This window comes from Salvelinus sp. IW2-2015, linkage group LG3 (assembly GCF_002910315.2).
Source record: "Salvelinus sp. IW2-2015 linkage group LG3, ASM291031v2, whole genome shotgun sequence".
Taxonomy (NCBI): Eukaryota; Metazoa; Chordata; class Actinopteri; order Salmoniformes; family Salmonidae; genus Salvelinus; species Salvelinus sp. IW2-2015.
The window spans coordinates 26,164,794-26,178,388 of NC_036840.1; the positions used below are offsets into that span (position 1 = coordinate 26,164,794).

General features: G+C 44.6%; 1 protein-coding gene across 1 annotated transcript in view; it reads left to right on the top strand.

Moving 5' to 3' along the window:
- Nucleotides 1-2,231, top strand: part of kirrel1a (kirre like nephrin family adhesion molecule 1a) — a 53,021-nt gene extending 50,790 nt beyond the window's left edge. Inside the window, exon 15 of the mRNA XM_023973126.2 lies at nucleotides 1,424-2,231. Coding sequence (XP_023828894.1) covers nucleotides 1,424-2,089 — 666 coding nt within the window. The 3' untranslated portion in view covers nucleotides 2,090-2,231. The remainder of the gene's footprint in view (nucleotides 1-1,423) is intronic.
- The last annotated feature ends 11,364 nt before the right edge of the window (nucleotides 2,232-13,595 follow it).

The following is a 13,595-nucleotide window of genomic DNA, read 5'->3' on the forward strand; positions in this document are numbered from 1 at the left end:
AAGAAGGGTGATGAGCTGTTTTCTCCAGACATAGCGCTTTGCATTCAGGTCAAAGAGTTACATTTTTGTCTCATCAGACCACAGAATCTCATGCCTTATGCTCTCAAGAGTCTCACGTGCCTTTTTTGCTCCAAGCGTGCTGTCATGTGCTTTTTTTTCAGGAGTGGCTTCCGTCTGGCCACTCTCCCATAAAGCCCAGATTGGTGAAATGCTGTAGAGACTGTTGTCCTTCTGGCAGGTTCTCCCATTTCATCCAAGGAACTCTGTAGTTCTGTCAGAGTGGTCATTGGATTCTTGGTCACCTCCATACTTCTATATGTTTTCAATTTTTCCTAATGATGGAGATGACATGCTCTTGGAAACTTTAAACACTCTAGAAATTGTTTTATAGGGCCTCCTGAGTGGCGCAGAGGTCTAAGGCACTTCATCGCAGTTGCTAGCTGTACCACTAGAGATCCTGGTTCGACTCCAGGCTCTGTCGCAGCCGGCCGTGACCGGGAGACCCATGGGGCAGCGCACAATTGGCCCAGCGTCGTCCGAGTTAGGGAAGGGTTTGGCCGGCAGGGATGTCCTTGTCCAATCCCGCTCTAGCGACTCCTGTGGCGGGCCGGGCGCATGCACGCTGACAAGGTCGACAGGTGTACGGTCTTTCCTCCGACACATTGATGTGGTTGGCTTCCAGGTTAAGTGGGCATTGTGTCAAGAAGCAGTGCGGCTTGGTTTGGTCGTGTCTCGGAGGACGCATGGCTCTCGACCTTCTTCTCTCACGAGTCCTTGTGGGAGTTGCAGCTAAGACGCAAGACTGTTAATGTCAATTGGATACCACGAAATTGGGGAGAAAAAGGGGTTCAAAAAAAGTTACACAAATTACAAATAAATGAAATTGTTTTATACCCTTCCCCAGATATATGCCTCATCACAGTTCTATTGCGAAGATTTACAGACAGTATAGTTTCTGCTCTGACATGCAACTGGTACCTTATATAGGCAGGTGTGTTTCTTTAAAAATCAGATCCAAACAATTGAATTGGTAACAGGTGGACTCCAATCAAGTTGTAGTGACATCTCAATGATGATCAAAGGAAATTGGATGCACCTAAGCTCAATTTGGAGTATCCTAGCAAAGGGGTGTGAATAATTATGTAAATTAGATATTTCTGTATTTAATTTTCWATAAATTTGCAAACATTTCTAAAAACATGTTTTCACTTTGTCATTATGGGGTATTGTGTGTAGATGGGTGACAAAAACTATATTTAATCCATTTTGAATTCAGACTGTAACACAACAAAATGTGGAATAAGTCAAGGGATAGGAATACTTTCTGAAGGCACTGTACATACACACACACACACATGTACACACACAAACACACACACACACACCTTAGTGACAATATGTTTTCTAATCTTGCTCTCTCCAGGACCCCACCAACGGCTACTACAACGTGCGAGCCTCCACCCTTGATGAGGGTCGCCCCGCCTCCCGCTCCATGCACTACTCTGACTACCGGCCCTCCAACACCCCAGGGGGAGCTGCCTCTGTCAGCAGCAGTGCTGGAGGATCAGGGGCCACGGCCAGCGGAGGAGGCCCTCCAGGCCCAGGGCCCCTCTCCACCCCCGGTCGCCCCAGTTGCTACGACCCCCGGCCCCCTTCCAGACTCTCCCACAACAGCTACGCCCAGTTCAACACCTTCACCCGGGCTGGGCAGAGCCAGCAGCCCCCTCCCAACCCCCCGCCGCAGACCAGCGACTTCCCTGGGGACTGCAGCCTGTTGGACTCCCCTCAGCTGGCCTACGACAACTACGGCTATCCCTCTCACCCCTATACCCCCTACCGCATGGGCTTTGCCCCGCCCAGTCTGGCTCCATTGGAAACCGGGCCTTCCTATGAGATGTACGGGGTGGGGTCGGGGGTGGGGCCTGTGCCAGGGGTGGGGCCTGGTGCGGGGGTGGGGCCGGGGGCGACTCCATCAGGGTCAGAGACTGGACTGGGGAAGTATGGAAGCTCCACCCGCTTCTCCTATACCTCGCAGCACTCTGACTACGGCCACAGAGGACACACACAGAGGATGCAGACACATGTGTGAGATGGATAGCTGACATGGTCACATAGACGGTGAGGGTGCATTCTCATACACACTGTCACTCAGACGCACACAGAGGCCGCACACACACGCATTCACATTCTCAAACATACGCACATATACTGTACACATGTGAGCATACACACGCAGATATACACACACACACAGACACACACACAGAGGAGTTAGAATTTCCCCACGAGACAGGGAGGGTGTGAGAAAGAGAGAGTCCAGATCAGTGGATAACGAGTGAATTCCTGGTAATCTATAGAATTCCCACACTCCCAGTGTTCAAATCTTCGCTCTGAAAGAGCAGAAAGCGAAAGTCCAATCAAGACCAGAGAAGACGGGACTAGAGAGAACAAAAGATCTTTAGATGTTAATTATCGAAATAAATAGCATATGTGCTATGAATTTAGATTGTAATGAATGACGAGAGTGAGCGTTACAGGCAATTTATTCCATATTCGATTGCCAAATATTACAGTAAGGCATATCATGGAGAAATTGACCGTCAAATATGGTACTCGTTCGTTGGGCGGGAGAAACCTCAACCAGTGGAGGGTCATGACTGGCTGCCATTTTGTTTTAGCTGGTTGTTGTTTTATACAGTGATTTTAGAGCACATATATCCCACATTGCTCCACTTCATTGGCGCCATTGGTGCTGGTTAGTGGGGTCATCGTACGTTTTGCACTGCATTACAAACAGTATTCATTGCTTAGAAATCCATCATCTACATATATCTGTATTATATGAGTCTGTTTTTATTTGCACACCAACAAACTAGAGCTTTCTATTCTATTTTTTAACATTTTACAGAATTATTTTGGTCATATTTCTGTGAAGGAAGTGTCTGTGGACCAAGATGTTCAAACTTGAGAGTGTTTAGTCTTTGTTTGGGTGATATTCACCTCAACAAACAAAGAGAAACATGAAGAAGTATTTGAGTACCTGTTTTTGTCAGCCATGATGACTGGCAAGATTCAGGAAGGGGAGGGTATACAAGAACCTTTTTACCAAGTGTCCATGTTTGCTCTTTATTTGATGTAAATCTGGGGTTACAAGCATTTAAATGCAGTAGATACCATGGAGGAAGTCCTTCTATGGGAAGGTGTTGTGTTCAGGCCTTGAGGCAGTCCGGGCATATGGAACTACACTATAAGCCTGCTAGCCTGGCATTCAAACAGAATTTTTTACGTTTCACCATTTATATGAACTACATATTTTATATGGTGAAACATAGCGGATTCAGCTTGGATCCAGGCTATAAACCTTAGCTTGGTGCCCCCTGCTGAAATAGAGAGAGGTGACGTGGTAGCCTGGTCGCAGATCTGGTTGTGCTGTCTTGCCCACTCCTACGGTCATTGTCACGCTTGCGAACAAACAGCACCTGGGACCAGGCTAGTGAAATGGTGTGTATAAGAGTGGCCTTAGGGAACATGCGGTAATGCTTTCATCAGTCATTCCTCCTCACACACAATCAGCCATGAGGGCCAGAGGAGAATGTGTATGGAGAGGTTCAATGAAGGTTTATCTACAGTATTGATATATGGATAGCGGAGTGTGAATGTTTGTGCGTGAAAGAGAGAGTGTGTGTGTATGCACATCTATTTGTACAGTGTGGTATAATGTGTTGAATGGCTTGTGTGTGTGTGTGTGTGGTGTGTGTGGTGTGTGTGTGTGTGTGTGTGTGTTGTGTGTGTGTGTGTGTGTGGTGTGTGTGTGTGGTGTGTTGTGTGTGTGTGTGGTGTGTGTGTGTGTATGTAATGCATATACATACAGTACTCTACCTGCGTGTGAACGTGACTATTGTATGCATGTCAGTGTGTACAGTATGTGTGTGTGCATGTCTGTATGTGTTCATGTGTGCGAGTGTGTTTCAGTAATATGTCCATATCATTTCTCTTCACGATCCTGTTCCAATACTTTTATACCTCTGGTAGGACTGTATCCTGTATTATTGTGTCTTTGAATTTAGAAATACAATGTTTATCTTATTGTACTGTTCTACGTAGCAGGGGAAAAAAACTGTTCAAAAGATGTACAACAGAAAGTGATCAAATTTTCATTTTTTAATTTCATTATCTCCAATATTTTTTAAAAATGGTATGTAATTATTTTTCCACAGTATAACAGAAATAAAAAGCACTGTTTTTTATAAAATAAATCATGTCATGTGATGCTTTCGGGGGAATGGGATAACTACCAGTTCGGAGAATTCAGTTTATTTTGTGTTTTCCCCCACAATCTGTCATGTCTGCTCCCACTCTACCTCCCTGGCGCTCGCCAGCCTGCCAAGTATTACGCACTTCTGCCACCATCATTACYCACACCTGCTTCCCTCGTCACGCACATCAGCGATTCGTTGGACTCACCTGGACTCAATCATCTGTGTTAGTACCTCCCCTATATCTGTCTGTTCCCCCGCTCTGTTCCCCGCTTCAGCATTAATTGTCGTTTGACTTTGTATTAACCAGTTCTGACGCTGTTCCCTGTCTGTGCAAAATTAAATGTTCACTCTCCGTACCTTCTTCTCTACCCCAGCGTTGATTCTTACAGAATGCGAAGCATCGGGGAGTGCTGGCTTTTCGGTTGGTGGTGACGTCGGGTCCGGGGGGCGCCGCCGATGGAACGGGGTTGCCTCAGCTTGCTTGTCGAGCTTCTACGCCCTAGCTGGCTCAAGAGGTTTCCTTGCCCCGGTTGGTTCGGCAGGCGCCCATCCCACGTCAGGCCTCAACCGGATCGTCAGGTTTTTACGCCTCAGCCGGATCATCAGGCTCCCACGTCTCAGCCGGCTCTCCAGGCTCCCACGTCCCACAGGGATCATCAGGCTTCACGCCTCACCTGAATCGTCAGGCTCCGACGCCTCAGCCGGTTTGCCAGGCTCCCACGCCTCTGCCGGTTCGTCTGGCTTGAACGCCCCAGTCGGCGGGTCCAGAGCCCGCTCTCCCTCCCTGGCGCTCGAGGGCTCRAGGTTGCCCAGCATTACGCACTTCTGCCACCGTCATTACGCACACCTGCTTCCCTCGTCACGCGCATCAGAGCTTCATTGGACTCACCTGGACTCAATCACCTGTGTTAGTACCTCCCCTATATCTTTCTGTTCCCCGCTTCAGCATTAATTGTCCTTTGTCGTTGTGTTACCCGGTTCTGATGCTGTTCCTGTCCTGTTCCATGTCTGTGTAAAATTAAATGTTCACTCTCCGTACCTGCTTCTCTACTCCAGCGTCGGTTCTTACAAAATCAACATATATTATTACCTACAACCCAACTTAATGTAAAATAAATAAATACATTGAAACATATTTAATTACGGCTAACGATTAAAGAGTGACTGCCCCTTAAAACCAATGAATCCCTTTGCTATCGATGCCACATAGGCCGTTTTCAGTCAGAGAATACTGTTCATTGACTACAGCTCAGCGTTCAATACCATAGCGCCCACAAAGCTCATCACTAAGCTAAGGACCCTTTGACTAAACACCTCCCTCTGCAACTGGATCCTAGACTTCCTGACGGGCCGCCCCTAGGTGGTAAGGGTAGGCAACAACACATCTGCCATGCTGATCCTCAACACTGGGGCCCCTCAGGGGTGCGTGCTTAGTCCNAGGTTGCCCAGCATTACGCACTTCTGCCACCGTCATTACGCACACCTGCTTCCCTCGTCACGCGCATCAGAGCTTCATTGGACTCACCTGGACTCAATCACCTGTGTTAGTACCTCCCCTATATCTTTCTGTTCCCCGCTTCAGCATTAATTGTCCTTTGTCGTTGTGTTACCCGGTTCTGATGCTGTTCCTGTCCTGTTCCATGTCTGTGTAAAATTAAATGTTCACTCTCCGTACCTGCTTCTCTACTCCAGCGTCGGTTCTTACAAAATCAACATATATTATTACCTACAACCCAACTTAATGTAAAATAAATAAATACATTGAAACATATTTAATTACGGCTAACGATTAAAGAGTGACTGCCCCTTAAAACCAATGAATCCCTTTGCTATCGATGCCACATAGGCCGTTTTCAGTCAGAGAATACTGTTCATTGACTACAGCTCAGCGTTCAATACCATAGCGCCCACAAAGCTCATCACTAAGCTAAGGACCCTTTGACTAAACACCTCCCTCTGCAACTGGATCCTAGACTTCCTGACGGGCCGCCCCTAGGTGGTAAGGGTAGGCAACAACACATCTGCCATGCTGATCCTCAACACTGGGGCCCCTCAGGGGTGCGTGCTTAGTCCCCTCCTGTACTCCCTGTTCACCAACTACGGCGTGACCAAGCACGACTCAAACACCATCATTAAGTTTGCTGACGACACAAGTGGTAGGCCTGATCACCAACAACGATGAGACAACCTATAGGGAGGAGGTCAGAGACCTGTCAATGTGGTGCCAGGACAACAACCTCTCCCTCAATGTGAGCAAGACAAATGAGCTGATCGTGGACTACAGGAAAAGGAGGGCCGAACAGGCCCCCATTAACATTGACGGAGCTGTAGTGGAGAGTGGAGACTTCCAAGTACCTTGGTGTCCACATCACCAACAAACTATCATGGTCCAAGCACACCAAGATAAAGACGGCACCACAACACCTTTTCCCCCTCAGGAGACTGTAAAGATTTGGCATGGGTCCAAGATTTCTGCCATCCAGGACCTATTTACTAGGCTGTGTWAGAGGAAGGCCCAAATAATTGTCAAAGACTCCAGTCACCCAAGTCATACGCTTCGAACACACCAACAGCGTCATTGCGCAAAATAGTATGCAGCATCATCTGGATATATATGCAACAAAAGTTCAACATTCACCTTCTGCTACCATTTCTGTCAAGCTGTCTACGCATACAGTTTGAAGCATGTTTGATAAATCCAACATATGCACCACACCAAACGCACTGCAACTAACTCTGCAACGCAATGCTGCAAGGCAAACACAGAGTTTCATTGGAAATGAATTCATTTCTTGTGTACCAAAATGCCATGACGCTTTTGGTGTGTTAGAAGCGATAGACTGTTCTCTCTGCTACCGCACGGCAAGCGGTACTCGAGCGCCAAGTCTAGGTCCAAAAGGCTCCTTAACAACTTCTAGACCCAAGCCATAAGACTGCTGAACAATTAATCTAATTGCCACCCGGACTATTTACATTGACTATTTACATTAACCCAACCCCCCCCCCCCCCCCACACTTTGTTTTTACACTGCTGCTACTCACTGTTTATTGATTATGCGTAGTCACTTTACCCCTACCTGCATATACAAATTACCTCGATTAACCTGTACCACCGCACATTGACTTCGAACAGGTACCCCCTGTATATAGCCTCGTTATTTGTATTTTATTTATTTACTTTTTATTACATTTTAGAACCTTTGCTATAAGACTCGAAATTGAGCTCAGGTGCATCCTGTTTCCACTGATCATCCTTGAGATGTTTCTACAACTTGATGGGAGTCCACCTGTGGTAAATGTAATTGAGTGGACATGATTTGGAAAGGCACACACCTGTCTATATAAGGTCCCACAGTTGACAGTGCATGTCAGAGCAAAAACAAAGCCATGAGGATGAAGGATTTGTCCGTAGAGCTCCGAGACAGGATTGTGACGAGGCACAACTCTGGGGAAGGGTACCAGAAAATGTCTGCAGCATTGAAGGTCCCCAAGAATACAGTGGCCTCCATCATTCTTAAATGGAAGATGTTTGAAACCACCAAGACTCTTCCTAGAGCTGGCCGCCTAGCCAAGCTGCGCAATCGGTTCGAGAAGGGCCGTGGCCAGGTAACCAAGAACCTGATGGTAACCAAGAACCTGTCAGGTAACCAAGAACCTGATGGTCACTTTGACAGAGCTCTAGAGTTCCTCTGTGAACAACCATTTCTGCAGCACTCCACCAATCAGACCTTGATGGTAGAGTGACCAGCGGATGCCACTCCTCAGTAAAAGGCACATGACAGCCCACATGGAGTTTACCAAAATGCACCTAAAAAGACTCTCAGACCATGAGAAACAAGATTCTCTGGTCTGATGAAACCAAGATTGAAATCTTTGACCTGAATGTCAAGCGTCATGTCTGGAGGAAACCTGGCACCATCCCTACGYTGAAGCATGGTGGTGGCAGTATCATGCTGTGGGGATGTTTTTCAGCGGCAGGGACTGGGAGACTAGTCAGGATCGAGGCAAAGTTTAACGGAGCAAAGTACAGAGAGATCCTTGATGAAAACCTGCTCCAGAGCGTTCAGGACCTCAGACTGGGGTGAAGGTTCACCTAAGCACACAGCCAAGACAACGCAGGAGTGGCTTCGGGACAAGTCCTTGAGTGGCCTAGCCAGAACCTGGACTTATACCCGATCGAACATCTCTGGAGAGACCTGAAAACAGCTATACAGCAACGCTCCCTATCCAACCTGACAGAGCTTGAGAGGATCTGCAGAGAAGAATGGGAGAAACTCCCCAAATACAGGTGAGCCATGGTTTTAGCGTCATACCCAAGAAGAATCTACGCTGTAATCGCTGCCAAAGGTTCTTCAACATAGTACTGAGTAAAGGGTCTGAATACTTATGTAAATGTGATATTTCTGTTTTTTTATTTGTAAAACATTTTCACAAATTTCAAAATAACTGTTTTTACTTTGTCATTATGGGGCATTGCGTGTAGATTGATGAGGGGGAACAAAATATTTAATACATTTTACAATAAGGTTGTAACGTAACAAAATGTGGAAAAAGTCAAGGGGTCTGAATACTTTCCGAAGGCACTACGTGTATTATTCTACACATTGGCTATTATTTTTAATGAGCTCTGCCCCCAAACAAGACCAAATTTTGTTGGTCCAGACTGCACCAAATCTAAACCAATCGTAGATGTCTTTATTTCACAAGTTTGGACATCAAAGTAGAGCACAGTAGAGCTCAGTAGAGTACAGCACAGAACCATAGAGTAGAGTTCAGTACAGTACAGAGTTCAGTACAGCAGATACAGTAAAGTAGAGCATAGTTCTGTACAGTAGAGTATAGTTCAGTACTGAACTCTACAGGACTGTACTGTATTGTCCTGAACTATACTCTATACTTTTCTTTACTATACTTTTCATTACTGAACCCCCTGTACTGTGCTGTGCTGTACTGTATTGCACTGTGCTGTCCAAACTGGTGAACCCAACTGTGGTTTGTGAGTACTATGATTTCCCATTGTAGCCAATTCAATTGCAGAAATTCCGTTACTAATTGTTGGGAAATTCCGTTACCAATTTGGTAGTTTTAGTCACTTAATAATTTAAACAACATTTATATCAGTAAAAACATTAGAACTAATTGATAGGTCTACCTTTACTTGTTACTTATGTGACATTTCTTTATCCTGCCTCCTAATTAGGGAGAAAAATRTGAAAATARCRTAAAGATACTGTATGTGGGGTTTTGGTAACAGAATTTCAAGGCACAAGGCAATGTTTCTTAAACTTACAGAAGCCAATTAGTTTTCTACAAATTAATAATTGATATGTTGGTGTAACGCTCGTCGTGGGTGGAAGAAGAGGAGGACCAATGCGCAGCGTGGTAAGTGTCCATATTGATTTAATAGGAATACTGACCACTGAACAAAAACAATAAAACGAACAGTCCTGTACGGTGAAGCAAAAACACAGAACAGAAAATAATCACCCACAAAACACAATGWAAAACAGGKTACCTAAATATGGCTCCCAATCAGAGACAACGACTGACACCTGCCTCTGATTGAGAACCATACTAGGCCAAACACATAGAAAATTACCTACAGAACAAAACATAGAAAAACAACATAGAATGCCCACCCCAACTCACGCCCTGACCAAACTAAAATAAAGACATAACAAAGGAACTAAGGTRAGAACGTGACAGTTGGATTCATGTCTGCATCTCAACCAAAAATCAAAGTTAATGAAAAGGACTAAATCAAATCAAACTTTAAATGCCCTTAAATAAAGTTTGATTTAGTCCTATTACTTAACTTAGTTTTTTGGTTGAGATGGAGATGTGAATCCTAGAATCCCTAGGGCATAGGCCTATATGTATTGTCTAGTTTTAGTTGAATCCTGGGTTGAATTGAAACAATAGCTGTTGATGACTTTGCAAATGCTATATAAGCCTAAATAGTATCATTGATTTATATAAGATTCATAAAGTATGGTTACATTTCATTTGCTTTGTTAAACTTACTCTTTGATATGACTTCGATAGCAACAGTGAATCTATTTAATTTGTAAGAGGAGGATTCCCTAATAATTCTCACGATAGCACATTATCTAAGAGAATATCTAAGAGAAGTATCTAAGAGAAGCAGGCCTGGTTCGGTTATAACCCTGGATGGGAGACCAAAGGAAAGCTGTAGATAGATACATTCTCAACCTACTGTTTTTTTCTGATAGTGGCTATAACATTGAAGATCTGACATTGTCTCAAAGGTACAAATTCAACATATTTTATACAAGGTTAGTTAATGTACAAAATTGGTTACCATGATGACATAATCCTGTGGTTGAAATGTCACCCTCAAACCAACAGTTCACTCACGATTTTGCAAATCCAATGTATTTTAAAAATAGATTCCACGTCAAAATACGTTGACAAATTATGTTGAAACAATGTTGATTCAACCAGTTTTTGCCCAGTGGGAAGTACCTTGTGACACCTCTTCCGTTGTTGCCAGAGTTACCTTGACTCCTATGAAAAGGACACTACCTGTAAACACCACCTCATAAGATTGCCTGCTGCAGTTGTTTGAGAGATGTCCAGTTTGCAGCCGAACATGCAGCTTGAGAAGACCAGCAAGGGGGCCCTCATCAGCATCATGCAGACATGCCCTCACTGTGAGCATTCATATGAATGGAACTGTCAGCCACATGTTGGAAAGTATCCGGCCAGCAACCTTAGCCTGTCAGCGGCAACAGCTTTCACAGGCTCATCAGTTGTATAAATACAGAAGGTAACCCACTTCATTACTTTGATATATTTGATAACCCAATTGTGAAAAATAATTGATGTGACCTGACATTATTTGTTGCTTATTTTCTACTTCTTAGATGCATATAATGTCCAGGGCATAACATGTGTGTGTGACCGACCGACCAGTGTCTTTGATGAGGGGCCAGGAGCTGATTTACACTGCTATGCCTATCAATGGGGCTCTGGCAAAGACCTTGCCTCACCTCTTGCCTGCTCACCAACGGTCATTGATGGGGAGAACAGAATTAGGTAGGTTTAGTCTGACCTGTTCAAATTTCAACATAATAACAGTTTGTTTATCAGATATCACCTATTCTAACTGCCATTGCTAATAACAGGGACTATGTGTTATGACAGCCGGCGGGGAGAGGTGAGGGGAAGTGGTGATTGAGGGGAGATATCTGGCAGTCTGTTGGCTCCACCCCCGGCCCTTATATGGACTTCCTGCCCCAACGAGGCAAGACTGGAACTCGTTAAGCCAGGGAGGGTTTGAGGATAAAAGGGGGAAGCAGCCTGCACAGCAGGGCAGAGTAGGAGAGAACCAAGTGTGATATGAAGCGTGGGAGAAGAGAGCACATGATCTGTGAGTTTACGTGTTGTGCCCTAGACTGTCGGACTAACCCCCTTGTGTACCGGATTGGCTGAGAACCAAAGTGTGAGGATTACCCCTGGGAAAAGGAACGGACAAAGATAATGAATTGTGGACTGTGGTGATTGGTGAATTCCCCCTTCTTTCCCTGTGTACAAAAATCCCTAAAAAACTTCCCATAAGCATTCTATTTGTGCTACTAGTTAGTGCCTGTTTTGTTAATGAACTTGGTGAAGTGGAAACATGTATGGAGACAGCAGATGGAGACAACCAAGATGATGTGATGAAGTCCAGACTGACAGACAGGCTTGTTGCTGATGTCTCTGAATGGAGAGAGACCTGGCACTAGGCATTAACATTTTACTGGACACAACTTTTACTTGTATTGTCTTTTTATTATTGAATGGTATCAGACAATATGGGGAGGGAGAAGCCCTGTGTGTTTTACACCAAGATCAGGGAACTCCTATTGTATACGTGACACCACACAGGAAGGAATGACCCCTCTGACATGTTTGCCAATGTAGGTCCATTACCACCAGACAAAATGTCGATAGGCACAGTATCTGTATCGGCTGGGAACGACAGTGAAAGGAGCACATTGATATATTAGCAGAACACTGATTCTATGGTATTATGTGAAGGGTTGTTTATTTTACATGGACCTACATTTAAAATATCTACATAAATTCAGCACTTGCATTCTCATATTACTCTGTAGGCTACTGACCTATTCATAGCTTCCTCTGGCATCTCACCATACATCTCCCTGTAGTTATTGAACTCAATCTGCTGGAGTTGTTTGTTATGATTGCCTGGGGGGAAATGGCTGTGGGCAAGGTTCTGACAGATGGGTGTGTCTTGGTGGTGGCAAGGACACACCCACATCAAACCACACCCCCAAGTCAAGGCTTTGGTCATGGCCGGCAGCAATTCTGGAGGAGCAAGCCAAATAACTATATTATATAAGTGTGAACAAGCACTATACTATTATTGGGCAACAGTCACGTGGGTATTTCCACTACCACTGCATTTAGTATTTCTACTGTTACGATATAGGCTACTATCCCACTACTACAAAGACAATCACTACTTCTACAATACACTAGCCTACATTTAACACTAGCAATTTTTACGTCTTCCACTACCGTAAAAATACTTTTGAACAGCAAGTCACACAATTTTTCCATATAGCACCAACTCAACTTCCATTATACTTCAGTGTGATAGGTGGCAGTACCATCATTCTGTCAACTTTGCTTCCCAAACCAAAAAATAAAACATTTTAACAGAAGAGAGTGGTCAAGGAGCAAAGTGTTGTAACTGCGGTGGAGATCATGAGGCCTTGGAATGCCTGATCAGGGTGAAAAAAATGGAGGTCACCAAAATCAGGGCAGCTCAGTCTGTCTCCTATGCGGAGGCAGTCAAAATGGTATGAAGGTCTGATGGTAGTGAATACTGGTAGAATTACACTGCAACATACACCGCAGCCTGCGTATCAACAGGACCCAGAAATTCTTCAGGTGAAGAAAGTGGACTTTGTTGCTTTAATAGCAATGGTGGTAAATGGCACTGTGCACATTGAAAAAAAGTCAAGAAAGGTTGATATCATTGTTTCTGCAGTTGAACTATTTCTGGGATTAAAAGACAGCTAACATCTGAGGAGCAACATGGAGTACTTTTCCGTGTGGTCGCACCCTTTCAGGCCTCTGAACCTGAGTGGGTTTTTTAGGTTTTGAATGACTGAAGGAGCTGGAATATATATTATTTATTTATTTTACATTCTTTTGTCGTTTTTGTGGATTAATGTAAATGTTCTCTTCCCAGTGGAATTTACTTTTCTTTTGTGAATTTTTTCACCCCCGTCCAGTTGGTGGCGATAATACACTTTTTAGCATGTAGTTCGCCCTAAACCGCAAAGAAGAAGAAATCCTTAC